The 21,441-nt window shown below is 38.1% G+C and overlaps 2 protein-coding genes across 2 annotated transcripts; both read right to left on the bottom strand.

The window, feature by feature from the left end:
• Positions 1-1,242: 1,242 nt before the first annotated feature.
• Positions 1,243-2,690, bottom strand: LOC136247898 (zinc finger BED domain-containing protein 4-like). Its single transcript, XM_066039718.1, has 2 exons — positions 2,234-2,690; positions 1,243-2,003 (listed from the first exon to the last, which is right to left on the bottom strand). Exons 1-2 carry the CDS (start codon positions 2,688-2,690, stop codon positions 1,243-1,245), a joined length of 1,218 nt encoding a protein of 405 aa, XP_065895790.1.
• A 14,903-nt stretch (positions 2,691-17,593) lies between these two features.
• Positions 17,594-18,743, bottom strand: LOC136247897 (zinc finger BED domain-containing protein 4-like). Its single transcript, XM_066039717.1, has 2 exons — positions 18,420-18,743; positions 17,594-18,277 (listed from the first exon to the last, which is right to left on the bottom strand). Exons 1-2 carry the CDS (start codon positions 18,741-18,743, stop codon positions 17,594-17,596), a joined length of 1,008 nt encoding a protein of 335 aa, XP_065895789.1.
• Positions 18,744-21,441: the final 2,698 nt, after the last annotated feature.

Raw genomic sequence — 21,441 nt, 5'->3', positions numbered from 1 at the left:
AGCAGTTATAGCTTGATAGTGGTGTTTCCAGTGTTGCAAGAGATGGGTAAGGCCTGGATTATTGTTTAAAAGCTGTTTCCAGCTCAGTGCATGAGTCCAGTCGACTAAATACATTATGTCTACAAGATCACTTTTGGCAAATCCAGTGAACTATTTCATGAAGCAGTCAAATACTATAAAACTTCTATAGGCTACAATTAAATCATATACTATTTATTGAGCAGTTCTGTAAATACTCATTGGGTTAGTTACCCTTAATGGGCCTTATATATGTATGTATGTCAGGGACGGATCTAGGATTTTTAGAAGGGAGTTTCCAGCGGTAGTAAGACTGAGATGTGGGGGTCTGGACTGAGATATGATGCTGACAGGTTTTAGTTTTCCAATGCTTTAAATTATTTTAATGAAACTTGCTGTTTAAAACCTTCTGAAAGTTTCTGATTTATCAATGCTCACTAGCATTTAATATGTCATGTTTTCACCAATAATTATGTAGTTAGTTATGATAGATTGGTCTACTGAATCTTTGTGATTAGCGTCAAGTATTTAGCTAGCTTTATAGCTAGTCAAGGGCGTTGAAACCGGGGGGGGGGGGGGGGGGGATGGCCTCACACTACTTTCAAAAGCATGTTTTAGCCCCCCACACTTTTTTGGCAAAGTAGCCAATTAGCAAGAGCTATATACTTACACACACAGAAATACATACCTCCATAGAGAAGCCATACAACCATTACGCAAAAGCACTCTGCCACTCTCTGGGGTATGGAATCACCAGTCCACCGCAACTGTCAAGCCATTCACTGTAGCCTACTGTATTAAACACAAAAGCGCCTGTAATTTTATTTCTGTTACCCGTATGCTTGTACGTGATATCTGTCATTCAAATATTTCCTGGATCCCATTCAGTGAGAAAGTTTAAACAGTAGAAAGAGTGTCACATCCATGGAATTATATGATGTGAGAAAGATTTAACTCGAATTGAGGGTGGTAACAGATCTAAGAGGGCAGTCTCACTGTAGTGCACTAATTTATGGGAGTTGCAGATTAGTGATGTGCGGTATTGGATTTTGGCAGTCGGTATTTTTCCGGTACGATAATTGCTGTTAATCTTCGGTATCGGTATCAACATCAGTATTATTATATTGTAATAATTATATTTAATGTGTGAATTGCTATTAAAATTAATTGTAATCGTGTAATAATATAATCATGGCATTGTCAGCTGAAAATTTCAATCAATAACTACAAGTTCTTGTTTAGAAACACAAGCTGGTTAAGGTTTTCTCCACTTAAGCGAGATCTTCGTTGGGAACTAATGTATCCGGCAGCAGAAAAAAGTCTTTCAGATGGAGTTGACATGGCTGGTATTGCCAGGTACTCCCTTGCAATCCTTGCCAAGGTAGGGAAACGACTCTTGTTTCCCTTCCACCATGCTAAAGGATCCTCCTTTCTGTCGATGTATTCAGCACTGCAGTATAATGACAATTCTTTTTCGTCTTTGTCTTGATTAGTTGATAAATCAGTAGATTTCTTATTTTTGAGTTCATCAAAACTATCCCATAAACATTTCATTTTCTTGATGGGTACATCTTCTTGATCATCATTGACAACACTTGCACTGCTTGTAACTGAATCTCCTTGTGTAAGTGCACGCATAATGGAAAGAAGTAATCTTTTGGCTCTGACTAAAGCAGCACTAGTAAAACAGACTTCCTTAAACCTGGGGTCTAATAAGGTACATATACTGTAAATTTTGTCTTCTTCATAATTTAACCATCTCCGTTCAATTGATGCAATTAAACCTACAACCACTTGCTGGCTTTCTTCAGAGGTAGGAACACTACTTCCTTGGCTTTCTGGGACCTGGGTTTCATCATCATCGGGGACTTGTGTCTCATCATCATCAACTACATTCTTGCGGAGCTCAAACAATAAGGCATTCGGCAAAGGGATTATGTTACTGCAACACACTCTCTGCTCAGCGCTAAGCTTCCGTGTGGCTTCTTCCAGTGGTTACAGGATTTGAATAAGTTCACTCATCATGCACCATTCAGCAGTAGAAAGACTCACCCTTGGTCCTGCAGATGAAGCACACATTATAGTGATTGCGGTTTTTGTTCCAAAAGTCCGGTAAGCATGTAATAGGTGCTGTTCCATCTTGTTGGGCAGTCTGAAAGTAATTTGTGTTTTGGCAGGCTCAGATGTTCTTGGAGCTCTGTCAGTCTTTCTGTACCTTTAGTTGAGCGATTGTAAAAGGCTACAATAGCCTTGGTTGATTTAATCATCTCTCGTATTCCTGGGGACATCTTAATACCATCATCAATGGCCAACTGCAGAGTATGACCGAAGCAATGCCTACTATTCCACTCACCAAGGCGTGATGCCAGGTCCATGTTAGAAGCATTATCTGTTATTACAGCAGACACTGCAGCTTGGTCGATAGTGAAATCACGAAGAATCTGTTTTAAACAGGAAGCTATATTCACACCAGTATGCCTCCCTGTGAAGGGTTCAACTGCTAGGCACAGTGACACAAGTTCAAAATCTGCTGTCAAAAAATGACAGGTTAGTCCAAGATAGGCATCGTTAGCCTCTGATGTCCACATGTCAGTTGTCAGAGCCATCTTGTTCTTGCTTTGCAGTACATCACTGAGCTTTGATTCAACTTCTTTCCTTGCCTCCTTGTACATAGAAGGAACAATAGATCTTCAAAATGTTGTCCTGTGGGGAATCTGATAGTGAGGTTCTAATTGTTGCATCAGCTCTGAAAATCCTCTATCCTCAACAAATGAATATGACTGAAAATCATGGATCATCATACCAGCAATTCCATTTGTGATTTCTTGTGTAAGGTACTATTGCTATCCAGCTTGGCTTTTTTTGCAGCCATACCAGGTAAGGATTGCTGCGCGTGTCTCTTCAGCACACTAGACTGACTGCTTGATTGTTTACTTTTGCGCTTTTCATCGGTTTTCCGTCTCACTTCCTTAGAATGCTTTGTCTTCAGGTGGCTCATTAAGTTTGAAGTATTTCCCTTCACAACTTTAATACCTTTTCCGCACTCCTTACAATTGGCCATGCGGTGAGATCCAGTCCTTTCCAGGCATTCCTCCATCTTTTCAAAGTAAAGCCATACTGCGCTCTCCTTACTTATCCCTTTTGCATTCACTGATTCTATAATTATAACATCCTGCCCAACCTCTTCCGTCACATCTTCAACCTCGTCTTCGAGATCCAATTCTGTATTAGACGCCATTTTCAAGCGGCACATGTCGTGGTGCAATCCAATAATTCAGTGCAACCCGTGAGGATACGCTAGCACAATGGCATTGCATGCAGCGGGCAGTAACTGCAGTAATATACTAACTACCTTACCAAATCGAAGGATCATCGGAATATCGAGAGTCAGCGGTACTATCGGTATTTACCGGATTTGATGATTATATTGATGCAGCGATATTTATCGAAATAAGTATATTTCAATACCGATATCGAGCCAACCACGGTATATCTACAATTACCGAATTATCAATATATTTTCAGTATACCGCACATCACTATTGCAGACTACTGGCGATCTAACCAGAAATTATGAAGACTTTGGTGAAGTTGATTTATCAAGTAGTCTAAAGAGAAACGTACAACGACGCTGAAAATAAAATTGGCCAACCATGAATGCAGTGTGGTAATCACGTGATCTACACTCAACACCTGTCAGAGCAGAAATCCTGCTTAAAGGTAATGATGTTTCACTTTGCAGATAACAACTGTTAATGTTGTAATCCTTGCAGTGTGAAGTATACGTAAAGCTAGCATAAAAAGAAGACCTTCGCATGACCATGATTTCTCATGTGACATATACATACATCGAGCATGTGCAGTAGGTGTAGAGGAGCATAGCAGCCATTAGCAGGATAGGGAGTGAAGCCATGCAGTATAGGTGTAGGGCTATTAGCTAGTGATAACATACTCCACAACACATTTATATAAATGCATGTGTACAGGGGCTGATCTTCTATCTGTATAGGTGTTGGATCAGTTTATGGTTAACTGGTTATAGCTATCTTTGCCCCCCCCCCCCCCCCCCCCTCACATTCTGTATATCGTCCCTACGTCTTTGTAGCTAGCCATGATCAACTCTTTGCTTCTTCATAAATACTTGGCATTTCTGCTTCATTATCACAATTACCATCACAATAAATCCTCTTCTGTATGCTCTGTAGTCTTGGAAGGTTTACTGCTATGTCAATAATAGGAGTGGAGAACAGTACTCTAACTTAACCGAACAGTACTCTAGCTAAGTTGTGGGAGGGGGGCAAACTCATATGAGGTGGTTAACATTCAGGTAGTATCTAAGAATCGCACCTTAGTGCACAAATCACAATATTAGGACACATATGCCTCACAGGAAAAATTTGAAAGTTGTGATTGAATTTGAGAACAATTTCAGTGGTGCATGCACACATGAATACAGTATTCCTCAATGGTTGTCATTAAATACTGTACAAGTAGGTATCAAATGAAAGGCCTTTGAGCTACACACACTAATTTGTAAAGATACATCTCTAACTGCAGATAGGTTTGAATAAATTGCATCCTAAAAGTAAATAAATTGCGGAACTACCATATTGTATGTTCTATTAGAGCAGATGACTGTTCTATTAGAGTATCATGCTCTCAAAACCCCTTGAGTTTTATTGCAAGAATAGTGAAAATATCAGTTAACAGATGAGCATAAGTGAGTCAGTTATTATAACAAAACATACAAAGAACAAGTACACAATTACTAAGTTAAGAAAAAGACACCAACAATAATTACATAGGTAACAGTAAAGAGCACAGCAAAGCACTAGGACACAGTAGAGAGACAAAATAGAACAAGGAATATAGTTCCAAAGGAAAATAGTATTCACAAAAATGAGAATCTGTAATAATTGAAGATTGAATTCAATGGAATTAAACAGAGTGAATAGCTTATTAAAGGTGAATTCTTAAATTGAACTGATTCCAGTGGCGATAACAACTGATAATAATATTAGTAGGTACAGAGACAGGTAATTATGGCAAGACTAGTAGAAAGGTTTCAAAGCTTCCTAGTTCTGTACTACACTCAGTAGATGATTTCGACAAATTTCTGATGGTAGGGGTCCAATGACTACCACATACTCATTTGTTGCACTTGCTCCAAAAGTAACTGATCATTGGGAGTATGAGGATTCCATATGGTGCATGCATATTCCAGTTGAAGTCATAGCAGTCCAAAGTTGCACCGCACAGATTAAAATATGTTAAATAATTTAGTGTCCTAGTAGCCTTAACTACAGAGATTTTGCAGTGATCTGACCATGATAATGATGAAACCACTAAGATATTGGATTAGAAAGGTTTTACGGTATTGCACTTCTTAGAAATCAGCAGCACAACTACATGTTAACACGAAGATGCCAGCAAACAGCCCACACATGAACACTCTTCAAGTCCTGCACAGTCACTTATAGAATAAACCTCTTTATACAGGGCTACATCATCAGCAAAGAGCTAATAGTAGAATGTCACACTACTTCCTGAATGTCATTCACAAACCATACACCAAAGCTGACCGGTAACAACTGAGAATGTGATCTGTTTATTACAACACTCTGAAAACAACATGTTAGGAAAGAACAAACCCACTTAAGCTTACCAGATATGTCAGCCTCTTAAGAAGCACAAAGTCAAATGCCATAGCAAAGTCCAGGAAAAGGCAGTGAACAGACCTACGATCTTCTAAACACACCACAAAGCGAGTAATCTTGAGGAACTTGCTGAAAGTAACGCTGCTTGAACTGTACAACAGTGGACCATATCAACTTGTAGATTGACAGAAACATCTTCCACACGACTAGAGTCCACAGCATTTACAAACCTCAAAGATATCTTTTTCTCTAAAACATTATGTGAATTTACACACTTATGTTTAAACCATTCTAACTTAGTAAAGGAGAACTAGAATTGGTAAAACTTGGACACCATTGTATTCTTTGTGATCGGAGCATTCTGAAAATCTTAATTTTACATCTTTGTGACCTTCCGTATACATGTTACCGCTTGATCAATATTGGCAACAACTATAGTAGCTTATGCGGATGTTGTGCATGTATTTTGTAAAATTTTATTTGGCATTAAGGATTGAATACATAGCTCAGATCATCAGAAATCACCTTACTGGAATTATCTACAATGGGAGGCAAAGGAGGTCGATGACACTTCACAGGATTCACCCAAGCCCAAAACTATTTATGATGCAGGGCTGGCTCTGGCCAAATTGGGTTGGGTGTGCCATCCATGGTTGGTGGTAGGTACTGTGTGAAGCACACTCAGCATGCATAGCATTAATTTATAAAAGATAATGTCATGTGAATCCTGAAGGCATGCTTAGATAGCTACCTGATCGAGAACTGCTCAGGAGGACAAACTAGAAACATACACTGATTTGTGAATTACGAACCTGCAAGTAACCCAAGTGAAAAAGTCTGTGTGCCATGCTTTAATTAGAATATTGCTGTCAATTGTGCTATCAAAACAGTTGGAAGTTGCAGTATGCTAAAGGGTAAGTACCCAAAGCAAAAGAAGAAGGATGAACCATATTCTATACTTCTAAGATTCTGGCCACAAAAGCCAACAGCAACCAAAATGTCACCCCTGGCTCAGATGGAGAAGAAGACCTTTGTGATGTATACAAATGAGATGTCCATCTACTTGTTCACTGTGAGCATTGTCTAGTTTGGCATTGTCTTGACTGGTACAAAACTTTCTGGAGAGGTATACTGGACTTCTTAGAGGGTTACAATAGCCTGCACTGGTTCTGTAATCTGTGCTATTCTACTATGACCAAGCATGCAACCCTTCCTCGGACACAGCAATAGAGACAGAGACTTCAAACTAAAATGAGATTGAAAGTGAGAAAAATGGCTCAAAAAGTACTTTAAACCCCATAACTTTCTACACAAATATAGTCTATACTTTTAACTGTGATATGCTTCTTCTTTACCGTTTAACAGAGAGAACAAGAGGGATTATCAGAGCAGAACAGGAACAGTTGCTGAAAGAAATGGCAAATTATCTTTCATTTTTTCCAAGAGTTTAAAACACCTAGCAGTGCTACACTAGGTTAAAGGGCTGTGTTGGTGACATGCCTAGCTTACTACAGCTCAAGAAAGTTGAATTGGCTATACAAGAAGCGGTCTGGACAACTCATGAAGCCATTATGAGTGAATGTGCAAAGCTGTGTAAAACTCAAGCTCAATGTGACACCATTTGCTACAAAATTTCGGTTTGTAAAAAAATAGTTTTCTACATATTTAAAATATGTAAAAAAATAGTTTTCTACATATTTCAATACTGCTCTACAACACTTATACACTCCTTACCCTTGTCTATAGTAGTAATGCTGCAGGGCTGTGATAACAATGGTTAAACTAGCAATAGAGACTGGCAACTCTACACTGCATCTCTATTAAATTTAGACTCAAATATAGCGGGCCATCTAGCACATGCAAGTAGCTATGGCAGGCAGAAACAACTTTATTTTTGTATGACAATTTTGTAGTTAATGAACATAGATTGCTCCAGAATGGCTTCCATATGTTAGATTGTATGGCATCCGCAATGGTTGCTCTATATCATTCAAGGACATCATTAGCAGCTTGATACCTGGTTAACCATCACTATCACAGCCCTGTAACATTGCTATACACAAGGGTAAGGAGTGTATAAGTACAGGTATTGTAGAGTAGTAGTAGAATCTATAGAAGACAGTTTTTACTTATTCCATAGCTCGCATTCAGCATTTAGTAATGGCTCCTGAAGGCAAGTACTTAGATAGCAACACTGAGCCAAGAAATGTGTAAAAACCAAAAATATGTCAGTCCAGTAGTCCAATCCAGTGATCCAGTCCAGCAGTCCAGTCTGGTGAATAGTAACAACTGAAGAAAACTGGCTTTATATACAGGTGGCCACTAACACAGTTTCCACTCAGTAGCGTAGGCCATCCAGGCCCAAGATAAAATTTTTATTGTATGATCACGAAGATCAAGATACTCTAGTAGAGTAGTCAATCACTTAAAGCAGTCACAGTATTCAGAGAAGCAGTGTAGTAAGCTACGTATGTAGTTACAAATAAGGAGATATAATTGGTGGAGGGCAGCTATTGTCAGCAGGTAGTTACCATTTCATTTTTTAGATCTTGTGGCATCACGAAAACTCTGGCTATGTCCCTACGTCCCTGTTTTCACTGTAATCACACCTTCCAAGTTGAGTAGTGTAATTACTCACGGTTAGCCAATATGCTGCGTAGTACAATTGTATTCACTATACAACATGTAAACAATGTGAATGATTAATGATGCATGTCATTATACAATAAAGTGTGATAATATAGTATTATAATACATTGTAACTTACTCCCTGTGTATCCATCAGATGTGATGGTAGTATACATGAAAAGTGAAACACATCGAATGATAACAACATTTAATACCTGTACCACACATATCATACACATGTCCATGTACAAGATTGAAAAGTGAGAAGTGGTAGAGTAATATATGTACACATTCATACGTACAACATATCAGTAGTCCATTGAATAGTTACTTGTCATAGGAACATTACAATGTCACATTAACAACTACAACAATAACATCCAGGAAACAGTCCTTTACTAATCAAATTACTACTGTACTGTCCATATTCCAGTTGGTCTGACATATTTCAGATCAAAGCCAATTGAGATGGTGTTATGTTTCTCACCTCCTGTGTTGTTGTAGTTACATTTACTAATGATGGTACAGATGAAAATAAAACAAGCTTGGAGGGACTACTATATACCATAGTGTAAACAAGACTTTTGGAAACGGAATTACTGGTGGGCGCCTTGATTCAGTGGAATGAAATAGTGAATTAGATAACTTCATTTAGTGGTCACCTCTTCACAAAGACCACCTACTAAAAGGATCACCTATATAAAGAATGTTTAATTTAATATCTACTTTTCTGCCATCTAATTGCTTAGAGTGTATCACCATAGGATGGTCTTATTGATCAACTAGTTCCCCGGTGTATCACATGGCTAGAAATGTCAGAGTAATCACTGATATATGATACAGTGAATAATACCCTCATACAACAACAGCTTGGCTGTACACAAATGTGTGTCCATGAAAGTAAAAGTAATTGGTGAGTAAAGGAGCTGATGTCTGGTACAGCCAAGAAATGAATATTTATCTGTACAACTTAGTAATGATCCTTTACCATTGACTCATGCAGTCTTGCTGTATTCCTAAATTAGTTTTTAACTCTAATTGGCTAGTTAGTAATTTAGCTGTCTTTTTCTTATAAGGTGGCCAAATTACTAGCCATTAAAAGGAATTAATTAGGAATGCAGCAAGACTGCATGAGTCAGTGATAAAAAGCACCAATGGTATTTTTTGCAAAAAAAAAAAATTATAGTATTATGTAACATTCTTTCTTGTCTGCACAAGATATCACCTCCTTTAGTAATCAGTTACTTTTACTGTACTCTCATGGACATGCCTTTTTGTACAGCCAAGTGGTTTTTTGTATGGAGCATTCATTATTCACTGTGTCATACATCAGTGATTTCTAGGTATGTGGCTCACCGGGCTACTGATTGATTAATAAGACCACCATCCTGTGGGGACACACTCTAAACAACAAGATAGCAGCAATTCAGACATTAAATTTGAATGGTCTCGAGGTCTTTGTTAAATAATGTGGTGTTTATAAAGAGGTGATCATTGTAGGTATTATCCAATACACTGTTCCATTATTCCTTTTATCTTTATACAGTCAAGTGTTTGTCATAGTACAACATTTCAATTACTACATACATACACTTCCCGTGTACATACACACAACTATGTATTAGAAAATTTTAATAAAATGTGTGGATATAAAGGAAGTTGAATAATTAACTACAAAAAGTCGAGAACAACAATACCAACATGATGTTACACACATCTTCACTGGTATATTGTATGACCACATTATGTGAACACACACAATTACAGTGTAATATGTGTTTAGCTAATAGTGGGTTAGGACACCACTTTTCTTCTCCTCACAGTAAACATGTAATCTTGTGTTGATAACAAACACAGATCTTAAAATAGGATCAGATCACTATGTCACTAAAGTTGTTCTGTTGTATAAGGAAGTATAAAGAGCCACTAATAGTACTGGGTTATTATTAACCCACTCACCGGGTTTCGATATATAAATGCCCATACCATCACATTCTAAATGCTCTGTAACTTCAGTGAAGCGTTCTAGTAGCCCCTGCGCTTATCCTGTAACAGGCATGCCCTCAAGTAAACGGGAACAAGTCTCTCGTGCACTACTGCACGGTTAGATGATGCAATTGCGTACTTTCAGAATGTCGACAACAAGCATTGTAGATGATTCTTCGAAGTGATAATAGCACTACTAGTAAAGAGAAACAGTAAGGAGAGGGATTACATAGGTTAGGGTAGTGTGTTTCTACTTTTGTATGCCTTGAAACAGTGATCTCATGCCTGTATGCACAAGCGTACTTGCTCAAATGCTGGAAAACCAAACTTAGAGATAATTGCTTCAACTGTTAACAGGTTAGTGATGTTTCTTGTACTATTATAAGTGCTAGCCTGTAAAGTTGTGAAAATTTACGTTTGGTTTAACTTAGATCAATTTTCGCTTTAAAGGCTTTGTGGTTGCTCTTGTGTAAACAACAACTCGATAATTGAATTCCTTGTTCTATAGCGAGTTCATTGGTATATAGTTTATAGGATTATATGTTATGGTGTGTAAGTTACAGCAGTTTAGAAGTGGTAGATTGGAGTCTCTACGGATTTGGCGGTGAGGAGGTTAATGACTACCTTAGTGTTATTCTTGATTATTATGTTGGATCATACTAGGTTATGCTGGCATAATTTGCAAAAAGGACACAGAGAAATTAGGAATTTTAAACTAGAGTAGAGACAATGTAGCTAGTACCACAATTAAAAGTACTGAAACAAGCTGGATTGGAGTATTATGTAATGTCCAATTGCTATAAAACAATAAGAAGTGAATATCCCTACTGTGCGTTTCATCTTCTAATTTTTCTTATACCATATAGCGGGTATAATGTGTGAGTCGCAATTTCTGTGAAGAAGCAAATTTTCCTTCCAGCAGTAATATCTGTGATTATAACATCTGCGAACCCTTCCAATCATCAAAACACATGGTCACAATAAAAATCGTGGTATGCTACATGTGCAATGGCATCTGAGCTCGTGTATTAAGGGGCACCCTACTAATTCCTATGGCTTCACAAGCAAAATCTTGGTTTTCATGGTCTGTGCTTGCTTTTCATTCCCTTTGTGTATCATATGTGTTTGTGGTACTTAAAAATCACCATCTCCAATTAAAAGTACTGACTTTAAGACTCAGTTTAGTATTTTAGACCTGAAGAATGGGAATTCTACAAATTTTGGATCGAGTCTCACAGTTTTGGTTCTACACTTCTTAAACTTTGCCATCTGCTACCTAAGCATATTCGCAACAAAAGTATGTAAGTATGAAGTACTTGATCAAATGAGCCATTGAACTCTCTGGAGTGAAAAACAGTATTCTCCTCCTTTGAAGCCATACTAGTCATATCTAAATAATCTATTTCCATATTTTTTAAGATAATACTATTACAAGCCACTACAAGAATTTTTGGGGAGTTTCACAATTAGCTGCAGGAGGAGAATCAATTTTAGTGTTAAAATTACAGTGTTTTGTAACCACGTAAATAATATGCACATAGTTCAGGGGATTTCACTCAGATTTGCACTAAACTGAAGTTCAACATCTCAACTAAAACATGTTTTATTCATCAGGTGGAGAACAGTATCTACAGGTGGTGTATGTTGGTTTTACAGCTTCGCAAAAGAAAGTCAGAAATAATTATGATGCTGAGGCCTGTGTATCTGTGGTTTTACTACATCCAGTACTACAGTACTATAAATGATATGTCAGAAAAGAGTAGAGTTTGTTGTTCATGTTAGTATTGTATCCATCACATGGGTATATACCATGATGAAATCTATGCTGTAGACATGTATGAATGCTTATGGCTTCCCACAAACATTATGTGGCATCCACAACAAATTAATACACACACCACATCATATACAGCTAGTTTGTAGACTGCAGAGTAGCTAATCTTGGATACACACAACAGCAAAGTCACTTCTGTGAAGCTACAATGTCAATCACAGGTTATCAACAACATGAAGCCATGTTGTTTACACTGGCAATGTGGTCAGACAATTATGACACTCACAAATTTTAATTAACAAGAACTAACTGACTCCACCCAACTTTAGGTTTTGTGCGGAAAGGAAATGGTTTATAGCATATTCATAACAATGAATAATCTCTGGTAACAGCACTATCACTTCGTTACATCATCTTCGTGAGAGAGTGCTTGTATGGTCGCTCATAAAAAATCGCGATCATGCGCTTACAGGAAGTAGTATACTTACTGTGCAGAGATGCTATGGGCGATCTGCTAAGTGTAAGAAGTGTTGCTACAGCCTTGAGTACTTGACTAACGTTAACAAAGTCCAAACGAGCTCACACTGACAATGGAATCCTGTAACTTTATTGTTATATGGCTTCTTTAGTATATGGAACTGCTGCCAATAGTGTAATGGTGAAGGGAATTTGGAAAATTTTCAAGGTCTAGGGTGGTTCGCGATCCTTGGAATACGAGCTTCTTAATAGGTCATGGACATGAAGAAGGACTCAGTAAGCATGGCTATATAGTTTTTAGCTTGAAAAAGTGGATAACTTTTGCTGTACATGAGTGAAACAAAATAAGTATGAAGATGAACAAAATGGCAAATTTTAATAGTGTCCCAAATACATATACTGTTTCCTTTTTACTTGATACTTACTAGTGGACCAATACTAATTGCAAATAACCACCAGAGGGTGGTTTTGAGTTGAAGGATGCTTTCCAAAGTGGTTTTTAGGCATGCGTCCTATTAGAGTTTTGCAAAAAAACATTGGCGATCCCTATTATGAACCCATATCGTGGTTCACGATAGCCTGGCAATAGTATAGTCACAACTGAAGTAGAGATTAAAGGTCCACTTGCATAGCTGTAGATGTAGATGTTTTCCACTGTGTCATTGTTTTCTATTTCTATGATCCCTATGTACACAAATGAAAATTTTCTATTAATTTTCCTAACACTTTCATGCTTACTATTTTGTAATAACATACATACATAGTTAAGTCATTACTGGTGAACCATTACAAAGGAAGGAATACATGGTACCAGACCCATCATAAAAGTTAATTGTGTGACTGAACACATGCCCTGACTATCAATATTATTGAAACACAACATGGCCATTCCATTTCATTTTTAGCTATGTATGTTCCAGCAGTTATACAGTATGAGAAGCACCTCTGTAATCAATCCAGTCACCACTGCAGAAATTATGACTGAACACACACCCTGTCGGCCCTGATTATTAATTACAGTAACATGAAGTGGCAATTGCTCTCAGTTTCAGCAATTTTCCACCTGTTATACAGTACTACAAACAAGGAATGGTACAAGAAGTGTTTCTACAATCATTCACACTACAGAAATTAATGCACTACTGTGCACCTACATAGGTGGTAGTGGAGAAACACAAAGGAGGACAAAGGTGAGTCCTGCTGTTGTGTATAAGGGATGTCTTGGGGGTGAAGCAATGTCAAAAAGTGAATAAATCAAGCCCTTAGTCTTAAGTTACGCTTGGCTGGAGGAATCAATCAGTTAAATATTAGAAAATTCAGTGAAATTAACAATTAAAAATCCATACAGTCTTGTGGGTTTGGGGCCACTCTGAAGACATTTATGGGGTTGGTTATGGCTAACCAACACAGACACTGCCAAGCTGCCATGAAGTAAAATTGAGGCTGTGAAGTGTTATAAAGCAAACAGTTCCAGAAGTGTTCCGGAACCAGTTAGCTATTTAAAATGAAAGATCAATATAATCTAATAATATAGTTGCAGTATTTATTTTTCTAGGGCAAAGTTTATCACTAAATAGATTATTTATTAGAGCTGAATGAAATAAAGATACCAAATTTAATGGTATACTTTCTGTACAAAAATATAACAGTATTACTAAATATCATGGTATTAAAGTAATAGCTGTTGTTAAAGTACGTCAATAAAATACTGAATACTCATGGTAGCTCAGCAAGCCTTAGGTAAAAGTTACCATAGACAAACTTGTTTACATAGTTTAGTTAGCTGACTACATCAATACCTGCATACAAATATTATCACATGTCAGGTGGTACTCTAAATATGGGATGCACAGGGAAGCCATTATGTCCAGTCAGTGTGGTGGTATTAAAACAACAGGTAGTATTAAAGCACATTGGGTCACAAATATTTGTATGTGAAGCCGTTCAATATTCATCAACAAAATTAAAATCATGTTATTGTTAAGGAGCATGTGTGTCATTAAAATGGTGATTTTGTGAATTTGTCCTTGTATTACAATTATAAGCCAGATGAGCTACCTTAGAAAAGTACCTGGACTCTCTAACATTGCAATAAAGACAATACTCTACATTATAGTAGGAGACATGATCATCCCAGAAGCACTTCATTTTATAAAATAACATGTTACAACCCACCTGGTTGTGATACCTGAACACAAGTTGTTATGTAGTGTTAATTACTCTCCAGCCACTTGTTTATTCCTTTTATAACCACAGAATAAAATAATGTGGTGCTCATAAGAATATGTTAGAACAATGCCATGAGTACTATATGAAAAATAAAGTACAAGGTGTGCGGCCGAGATGCTAACAAAGCACATGGTGAAGCCGAGTGCTTTATTAGCATTAAGGCCAAGCACCAAGTGGTTTATTTTTTATATAGCACGAGCAAGGCAATGGTTTCAATAATTTATGGAACTTTCTAGTCATGTAGCTTCACCATACACTATGACTTGTAATTAACATGAGTTGCACAATCTATTAGCAGCCTGAGTGCACACAAACTAGTTTAGCAAAGTAACTCATGTGTAGTTCACCATAGTTTGGCATGATAGACGTTCATCGTGTATTTTGGCAGGTTTGGGTCATAACCTACAATCGATTCTATTGTGACACATGGTGAAGTATTTCCATGATATCTCCAGGACTTGTCCGTTTACATTAACAAATGTAACAGCAACGTTACCTTCTCCCAACCATCACCGAAGCATTTAGGTATGTGTATAAAAGCAATCCAGTAGTAGAACTCATATCGACTGGGGTGATTGACCACTCAGCGCGGCAAGGATTATCAGCCTTCAACGGTTTGGGTGATTAATCATATTGGTGTGACCACCATGGGCTATTAGCCTGCACTAGAGCATGTGGGAAACAGTGCTTTATTGCTCATTAAGAGTACTTTATTGCAATAAAGCACTCTTTGCGGTGCAATAAAACATTCTTTGTGGGCAATAAAGCACTGCTTGTCCTAAAGCATATTTTATGAAATGTAAAGTACACTTTTCCTTTGATCTCGCCCATGCAAAGTTCGATAAATGCTGATAAGGGATAGTTGAAAAGAATAGTATAACAAATTTAGTAAGCTAGATAGTCAGTTGTAAGTCAGAACTACTGACCCACTTTCAACCCTGTAATAAAAACTATTGGGTTACCCATTTCCAATATGAAGCTAAGAATCATGAAATTTGGTAGATCAGGAGTGCATGCCAGATTGGCCCTAATGTATTACGCGGACCGGACTCACGGACTGGGATTGCGGACTGGACTCATGCACTGAGCTGGAAACAGCTTTTAAACGATAATCCAGGCATTATCCATCTCTTGCAACACTGGAGACACTACTTTTGAGCTACAACTGCTGATACTGCTCTTCTTTACAAATCAATCAACTAGTACGCACACTAATTAATTAGAATACACTTACGATACATGAGTACTAGCAGTGATAAAGCGTGATAGAGGCTATTGTTGTAGTACAGATGTTTTCCTTTATTGCTTTAGCACTAGTGCTAGGGTTGTAGAGATCAGCCAATAATAATTCTTAGCAGGGTAGCTATAGGTGGCACCACCCAGCGGGGGATGGGGCTATGCACATAAACTGGCTCATCACTACAGACCTAACACTAGTGCTAAGTACTGGAGCAACAAAAGGAAAACATCTAAACTACAACAATAGCCTCTATCACACTTTATCACTGCTAGTACCTGTGTATCGTAAGGGTATTCTAATTAATTAGTGCATGCAATAGTTTGTTGACTTGTAAGGAAGAGCAGTACCAGCAGTTATAGCTTGATAGTGGTGTCTCCAGTGTTGCAAGAGATGGATAAGGCCTGGATTATTGTTTAAAAGCTGTTTCCAGCTCAGTGCATGAGTCCAGTCCACTAAATACATTATGCCTACAAGATCACTTTTGGCAAATCCAGTGAACTATTTCATGAAGCAGCCAAATTTTATAAAACTTCTATAGGCTACAATAAAATCATATACTATTTTTTGAACAGTTTTGTAAATACTCATTGGGTTAGTTACCCTTAATGGGCCTTATATATGTATGTATGTCAGGGACGAATCTAGGATTTTTAGAAGGGAGTTTCCAGCGGTAGTAAGACTGAGATGTGGGGGTCTGTACTGAGATATGATGCTGACAGGTTTTAGTTTTCCAATGCTTTAAATTATTTTAATGAAACTTGCTGTTTAAAACCTTCTGAAAGTTTCTGATTTATCAATGCTCACTAGCATTTAATATGTCATGTTTTCACCAATAATTATGTAGTTAGTTATGATAGATTGGTCTACTGAATCTTTGTGATTAGCGTCAAGTATTTAGCTAGCTTTATAGCTAGTCAAGGGCGTTGAAACCGGGGAGGGGGGGGATGGCCTCACACTATTTTCAAAAGCATGTTTTAGCCCCCCACACTTTTTTGGCAAAGTAGCCAATTAGCAAGAGCTACATACTTACACACACAGAAATAAATACCTCCACACGAGAAGCCATACAACCATTATGTAAAAGCACTCTGCCACTCTCTGGGGTATGTAATCACCAGTCCACCGCAACTGTCAAGCCATTCACTGTAGCCTACTGTATTAAACACAAAAGCACCTGTAATTTTATTTCTGTTACCCGTATGCTTGTACGTGATATCTGTCATTCAAATATTTCCTGGATCCCATTCAGTGAGAAAGTTTAAACAGTAGAAAAAGTGTCACATCCATGGAATTATATGATGTGAGAAAGATTTAACTCGAATTGAGGGTGGTAACAGATCTAAGAGGGCAGTCTCACTGCAGTGCACTAATTTATGGGAGTTGCAGATTAGTGATGTGCGGTATTGGATTTTGGCAGTCGGTATTTTCCGGTACGATAATTGCTGTTAATCTTCGGTATCGGTATCAACATCGGTATTATTATATTGTAATAATTATATTTAATGTATGAATTGCTATTAAAATTAATTGTAATCATGTAATAATATAATCATGGCATTGTCAGCTGAAAATTTCAATCAATAACTACAAGTTCTTGTTTAGAAACACAAGCTGGTTAAGGTTTTCTCCACTTAAGCGAGATCTTCGTTGGGAACTAATGTACCCGGCAGCAGAAAAAAGTCTTGCAGATGGAGTTGACATGGCTGGTATTGCCAGGTACTCCCTTGCAATCCTTGCCAAGGTAGGGAAATGGCTCTTGTTTCCCTTCCACCATCCTAAAGGATTCTCCTTTCTGTCGATGTATTCAGCACTGCAGTATAATGACAATTCTTTTTCGTCTTTGTCTTGATTAGTTGATAAATCAGTAGATTTCTTCTTTTTGAGTTCATCAAAACTGTCCCATAAACATTCCTTCTTCTTGATGGGTACATCTTCTTGATCATCATTGACAACACTTGCACTGCTTGTAACTGAATCTCCTTGTGTAAGTGCACGCATCATGGAAAGAAGTAATCTTTTGGCTCTGACTAAAGCAGCATTAGTAAAACAGACTTCCTTAAACCTGGGGTCTAATAAGGTACATATACTGTAAATTCTGTCTTCTTCATGATTTAACCATCTCCGTTTAATTGATGCAATTAAACCTACAACCACTTGCTGGCTTTCCTCAGAGGTAGGAACACTACTTCCTTGGCTTTCTGGGACCTGGGTTTCATCATCATCATCGGGGATTTGTGTCTCATCGTCATCAATTACATTCTTGCGGAGCTCAAACAATAAGGCATTCAGCAATTACGTTACTGCAACACACTCTCTGCTCAGCGCTAAGCTCCCGTGTGGCTTCTTCCAGTGGTTGCAGGATTTGAATAAGTTCACTCATCATGCACCATTCAGCAGCAGAAAGACTCACCCTTGGTCCTGCAGACGAAGCACACATTATAGTGATTGCGGGTTTTTGTTCCAAAAGTCGGGTAAGCATGTAATAGGTGCTGTTCCATCTTGTTGGGCAGTCTGAAAGTAATTTGTGTTTTGGCAGGCTCAGTTGTTCTTGGAGCTCTGTCAGTCTTTCTGTATCTTTAGTTGAGCGATTGTAAAAGGCTACAATAGCCTTGGTTGATTTAATCATCTCTCGTATTCCTGGGGACATCTTAATACCATCATCAATGGCCAACTGCAGAGTATGACCGAAGCAATGCCTACTATTCCACTCACCAAGGCGTGATGCCAGGTCCATGTTAAAAGCATTATCTGTTATTACAGCAGACACTGCAGCTTGGTCGATAGTGAAATCACGAAGAATCTGTTTTAAACAGGAAGCTATATTCACACCAGTATGCCTCCCTGTGAAGGGTTCAACTGCTAGGCACAGTGACACAAGTTCAAAATCTGCTGTCAGGTTAGTCCAAGATAGGCATCGTTAGCCTCTGACGTCCACATGTCAGTTGTCAGAGCCATCTTGTTCTTGCTTTGCAGTACATCACTGAGCTTTGATTCAACTTCTTTCCTTGCCTCCTTGTACATAGAAGGAACAATAGATCTTCAAAATGTTGTCCTGTGGGGAATCTGATAGTGAGGTTCTAATTGTTGCATCAGCTCTGAAAATCCTCTATTCTCAACAAATGAATATGGCTGAAAATCATGGATCATCATACCAGCAATTCCTCTTGTGATTTTCTTGTGTAAGACACTATTGCTATCCAGCTTGGTTTTTTTTGCAGCCATACCAGGTAAGGATTGCTGCGCGTGTCTCTTCAGCACACTAGACTGACTGCTTGATTGTTTACTTTTGCGCTTTTCATCGGTTTTCCGTCTCACTTCCTCATATATTTTAGAATGCTTTGTCTTCAGGTGGCTCATTAAGTTTGAAGTATTTCCCTTCACAACTTTAATACCTTTTCCGCACTCCTTACAATTGGCCACGCGGTGAGATCCAGTCCTTTCCAGGCGTTCCTCCGTCTTTTCAAAGTAAAGCCATACTGCGCTCTCCTTACTTTTCCCTTTTGCATTCACCGATTCTACAATTATAACATCCCGCCCAACCTCTTCCGTCACATCTTCAACCTCGTCTTCGAGATCCGATTCTGTATTAGACGCCATTTTCAAGCGGCACGTGTCGTGGTGCAATCCAATAATTCAGTGCAACCCGTGAGGATACGCTAGCGCAATGGCATTGCATGCAGTGGGCAGTAACTGCAGTAATATACTAACTACCGTACCGAATCGAAGGAGCATCGGAATATCGAGAGTCAGCGGTACTATCGGTATTTACCGGATTTGATGATTATATTGATGCAGCGAAATTTATCAAAATAAGTATATTTCAATACCGATATCGAGCCAACCACGGTATATCTGCAATTACCGAATTATCAATATATTTTTGGTATACCGCACATCACTATTGCAGACTACTGGTGATCTAACCAGAAATTATGAAGACTTTGGTGAAGTTGATTTATCAAGTAGTCTAAAGAGAAACGCACAACGACGCTGAGAATAAAATTGGCTAACCATGAATGCAGTGTGGTAATCATGTGATCTACACTCAACACCTGCCAGAGCAGAGATCCTGCTTAAAGGTAATGATGTTTCACTTTGCAGATAACAACTGTTAATGTTGTAATCCTTGCAGTGTGAAGTATACGTAAAGCTAGCATAAAAAGAAGACCTTCGCATGACCATGATTTCTCATGTGACATATACATACATCGATCATGTGCAGTAGGTGTAGAGGAGCATAGCAGCCATTAGCAGGATAGGGAGTGGAGAGATATAGCTATACAGTATAGGTGTAGGGCTATTAGCTAGTGATAACATACTCCACAACACATTTATATAAATGCACGTGTACAGGGGCTGACCTTCTATCTGTATAGGTGTTGGATCAGTTTATGGTTTACTGGTTATAACTATCTTTGCCCCCCCCCCCCCCCCCCCCCTCCATTCTGTATATCATCCCTACGTCTTTGTAGCTAGCCATGTTCAACTCTTTGCTTCTTCATAGATACTTGGCATTTCTGCTTCATTATCACAATTACCATCACAATAAATCCTCTTCTGTATGCTCTGTAGTCTTGGAAGGTTTACTGCTATGTCAATAATAGGACTGGAGAACAGTACTCTAACTTAACTGAACAGTACTCTAGCTAAGCTGTGGGAGGGGGGCAAACTCATATGAGGTGGTTAACATTCAGGTAGTATCTAAGAATCGCACCTTAGTGCACAAATCACACTATTAGGACACATATGCCTTACAGGAAAAATTTGAAGGTTGTGATTGAATTTGAGAACAATTTCAGTGGTGCATGTACACATGAATACAGTATTCTTCAACGGCTGTCATTAAATACTGTACAAGTGGGTATCAAATGAAAGGCCTTTGAACTACACACACAAATTTGTAAAGATACATCTCTAACTGCAGATAGGTTTGAATAAATTGCATCCTAAGAGTATCATGCTCTCAAAAACACTTAAGTTTTATTGCAAGAATAGTGAAAATATCAGTTGACAGATGAGCATAAGTGAGTCAGTTATTATAACAAAACATACAAAGAACAAGTACACAATTACTAAGTTAAGAAAAAGACAGCAACAATAGTTACATAGGTAACAGTAAAGAGCACAGCAAAGCACTAGGACATGGAAAATAGTATTCACAAAAAATGAGAATCTGTAATAATTGAAAATTAAATTCAATGGAATTAAACAGAGTGAATGGCTTATTAAAGGTGAATTCTTAAATTGAACTGATTCCAGTGGTGATAACAACTGATAATAATATATAGTAGGTACAGAGACAGGTAATTATGGCAAGACTAGTAGAAAGGTTTCAAAGCTTCCTAGTTCTGTACTACACTCAGTAGATGATTTCGACAAATTTCTGATGGTAGGGGTCCAATGACTACCACATACTCATTTGTTGCACTTGC

The sequence above is a fragment of the Dysidea avara genome, chromosome 2 (genome assembly GCF_963678975.1).
Source record: "Dysidea avara chromosome 2, odDysAvar1.4, whole genome shotgun sequence".
In the NCBI taxonomy this organism is placed as follows: Eukaryota; Metazoa; Porifera; class Demospongiae; order Dictyoceratida; family Dysideidae; genus Dysidea; species Dysidea avara.
This window is presented reverse-complemented; position numbering and strand designations above follow the sequence as displayed.